This window comes from Solanum dulcamara, chromosome 10, assembly GCF_947179165.1.
Source record: "Solanum dulcamara chromosome 10, daSolDulc1.2, whole genome shotgun sequence".
NCBI classification, from domain to species: Eukaryota; Viridiplantae; Streptophyta; class Magnoliopsida; order Solanales; family Solanaceae; genus Solanum; species Solanum dulcamara.
The window spans coordinates 1,494,306-1,497,901 of NC_077246.1; the positions used below are offsets into that span (position 1 = coordinate 1,494,306).

At 29.9% G+C, this 3,596-nt stretch overlaps 1 protein-coding gene across 1 annotated transcript; it reads right to left on the bottom strand.

Moving 5' to 3' along the window:
* Positions 1-228: 228 nt before the first annotated feature.
* Positions 229-2,299, bottom strand: LOC129870721 (putative transcription factor bHLH041). The gene is made up of 3 exons (XM_055945569.1): positions 1,778-2,299; positions 846-1,208; positions 229-537 (listed from the first exon to the last, which is right to left on the bottom strand). Exons 1-3 carry the CDS (start codon positions 2,252-2,254, stop codon positions 472-474), a joined length of 906 nt encoding a protein of 301 aa, XP_055801544.1. The 5' UTR covers positions 2,255-2,299; the 3' UTR covers positions 229-471.
* Positions 2,300-3,596: the final 1,297 nt, after the last annotated feature.

Here is a 3,596-nt window from a genome sequence, read left to right on the forward strand (position 1 = left end):
AAAATTCTGAATCCGCCTCTACTTATCATCCATTCTTATATCAGTTTTTGGAGAGTTAATCCTACATTTTTACGTACGCAACCTAACAATTGTTAATAAATTATAGCTATTCTTATCTAAATTTATCACTTAATTATAATTAATATGATTTGATGTTATGTTAAGGTGGATTAGGTGGTTTCAGATTCAAAAGTATTATTAATTAAATAGATCTTGACTTTTCTATACAATTGGATGAGTTATTTTGATCCACAAGTTTACAAATTTTAGTCAAGATTGGCAACACATGCATATTCTTTCAGTTCACCATATATGAACTTTCTAATATACTATCATTTTCTTATTCCCCGAATTGAACTGAACACATTGTTTTCAATTTGAATTATATATTAATCATGAACTGACTTTAAATCTTGAATTCGCCTAGACTAACATAGTTTGTGAATTTTTTTTTATAAAACTACCAATAAATTATGTCACGTTTCCAACAACCCTTCTTGTTTCTCCCAGGAAAGCAGACTCATCCCATTCATCTCCCTATAGCAAAAGAAAACCACAAAAATAATTAATTAAATAAATAATTATTATTTTTTGTGGTAGAAATAAATTAAACCAAATATAATGAAAAATTAGAGAAAATCTAGACATGATGTGAAAAAAAGAAAGTTCTTAATGGCAATTATGTGATGTTGTTTGACTGGACACAGAAAAAGGCTTTGCAATGTTCCAAAATTACCTTTTAAGGTGGGAATTTTTTGACTTGAATCCAATGTTATTCGGGCTTCAATATGAGTACCGATAACGGAAAACCAAAGAAAAAAATTGAGAAGAAAAAACATATATACCTGGATTCTCAGTCTTAATGTTATGAGAGTAAGTGGACATGATTGAACCATTGTTGTGTTTGCATCAATAGACACTAAGTTTACATAATTAGCCAATTTCAAGAATTCCATTAAGCAAATAACCAAATCCGATATGCTGCATTTTCCTCTGGTTATAACTTGCAAGTCCACAATTGATCTTTCTTCTATATTTGTTATGTAAACATCTACTTTTCCACTTCCATTTTGTTGAAATTGAGAAGCTTTTTTCTTAGACAGAAGTAGTCCTTCCAATATTTCATTCCTTTTACATAGTTCTTCCACTTGATATTTCAATGAACTTAAGTACTCTATTGTACTAGCAAGAACTGACGCTTTGTCCTTCTGCAATGTTCGAAGATATAATTAAGTAAATAACCGTACGTTCTCGTTAATAACTTATGCTTTTTAGAAAAAAAGGGCACATAATACAAGAGAAGACAGAGGTCATGAGTTCAATTATTAGTATTTTCACGTGCTTGGTTTTTTCAAGAATCATGTTTGCATGTGAGTGGTGTGTTGAAAATATGGTTAAGTAAGTTCATTCTAATAACTAAAGCTTTTTAGATGAAATCGTAGCATATTCAATATTGTATTAGGGCCTACAAAGGTCATGAGTTTAATTTTCGTACTTTTCATGTTCTAGGCTTTCAGGTTTGCACGTAAGAAGATGTATTGAAAATACATTCAATTAAATAAATGTGTTTTTTAATTAAAAAAATGTAAGATTTTAGATGAGAGGATGGATATTTATAGTTGAGTTTACTAAAAGACAGACTAGCCTCATCGTGGTTATTAGAGGATACCTCCAATGTGACACGCTCCCTTCTAGTTATTCTTCTTTTAGGGAGATAGAGTCATCTCTTCTACTGACCGAACCCTTAGTTTCACACAATTCACAAAAATAAACATACCTTAGTTCCTGGAGGGAGTAATGATCTAAGATGTTGAAAGTTCTCGTTAAGTTTTTCGCGTCTTCTTCTCTCCGAGATCATATGATGAACTTGTGTACTCATCGCGCGATTCACTTGAATCCCTTCTTGCCTATTCATCATATACAAGTTCTTGAAAAATGTAATGGACCTCTTCAACATGCCTTGTCTACAATTTGTTGTTCTTGCACCTATTGAGGCATAATTGGTTGATCTAAACCTTGTGAATGCAGTCGTATTTCGTGTTGTTAATTGATGATCTCGTGTCAAATTCTCTTGAATTTGTCCACGAGATGAAAAATAAGAAGAAGGTGAAGACGATGATATAATAGCAAGATATGCTTGTCTTATTGCATCGTCTTCGCCTTCTATTTTTGGGAATTGTAGGCCTTGAAATTCAGTCAAAGTTTCAATTTCCTCTGTTTGTTTTGTGAAATCTTTAGGAAACAAGTTGTTCATCTTTGTTTTTCAAGTTAATTGTTAAGCTACATGTGGGATTCTTATAGTAGGAATTTTAGGAATACTAATAATTGTTTCTTGAGTTAACTAATATATAGTAGACTTGGTAGTAAGAAAGAACTGAGTCCCTATCCGTTTTATTTTATTATATATCGGTATTTGACTGAAAATAAGATTTTATATTTTTTTTTAAATGAGACTTTTTGTGACATATACAGAAAATATCCTTGGAGAACCTTGATGTAACGGATAAAGTTGTTTTTATATTTTCAAATTTTAAAATTTGCCTTTTTTTCCCTTTTCAGAATAAACTAAAAAAGGAAAAGTGTCATTAATTTTAATGGCAATTGTCTATGGTCATACTTGAGGGCTCGTAGAAATTCCAATTTCATATTCCATAAAAGTAGCTGTCAAAATCAATTTCAAAATCAAAAGATAAGTTTCATTTTCATGCACAAAATACTATTGGACTGTGGAAAAGAAAAATATAGAAATACAACCCTAAATCCCGGTTTTTTTGTAATAGAAAACAAGAAGTTAGCCTGGACATCTATTAATTAAAAAAATGTGATTTTCTTTTTATCATGAAATTAACTTCAACTTATTGAGTGTAGAAGATATTCTTGACTATCATATCATCAAAAAGATAACTATAAATAACTGTCCCTTAAAAAATATATAGGAATAGTAACTTGGAAAATGTTGTTAGGTGGTTCCCTTTTGTATTGGATGTAGAAAAAAGGATGGCAGAGTGATATGTGATTGAGTGATAAATTGATTTGATGAATTATAAGGAAAATGGTGTTGGGATAGGATCGAGCCAAAATTATTGAATTCAGATCGAGCCAAAAAAATTGAAAAGTATAGGGTGGAGTCAAAGGTGGAATTATATTGAACTTATTATTTTTATATTAGTGATAAATATATATGTAAAGAATCTTGAAAAAGAAACATAAAAGTCTCTGCCAAAAGAAGAAAGTAATATAAGACAACAAATCTAGAGAGGTGAGAGATCTTGAAGAACACTAAAGGGTGTCGTGAGATGAATGTCAGATTTTCATTGTTCTTAATTAAAAGTCTCAAATTTGATTTTTTTGTTTTAGAAAAAAGATAAACTTTTTGTAAGGAGTAATTTACTTTTTAATGAACTCTATATGACATGAATATGAATTAATCGATCAGTAGATATCAAATACAAATTTTTAAAAAATTGAAGAAAAGTAGCAAAAAAAAAAAAGGAATATGGAATTTTTCTATAAGAAAAAGAGTCACTCTTGATCCAATTATTTGCCTTTTAAAAAGTAATGGTCAAAGTCAACAAATGTAACAGTGTGAAATTCTA

Bases quoted from the DNA above. Each gene is read 5' to 3' on its own strand.
- LOC129870721 (XM_055945569.1), bottom strand. From the start codon at position 2,254: ATGAACAACTTGTTTCCTAAAGATTTCACAAAACAAACAGAGGAAATT. The intron at 1,209-1,777 runs GTATGTTTATTT...CGAACATTGCAG, and splicing joins TACTCCCTCCAGGAACTAAG to AAGGACAAAGCGTCAGTTCT. The intron at 538-845 runs GTATATATGTTT...CTTTTGCTATAG, and splicing joins CATTAAGACTGAGAATCCAG to GGAGATGAATGGGATGAGTC.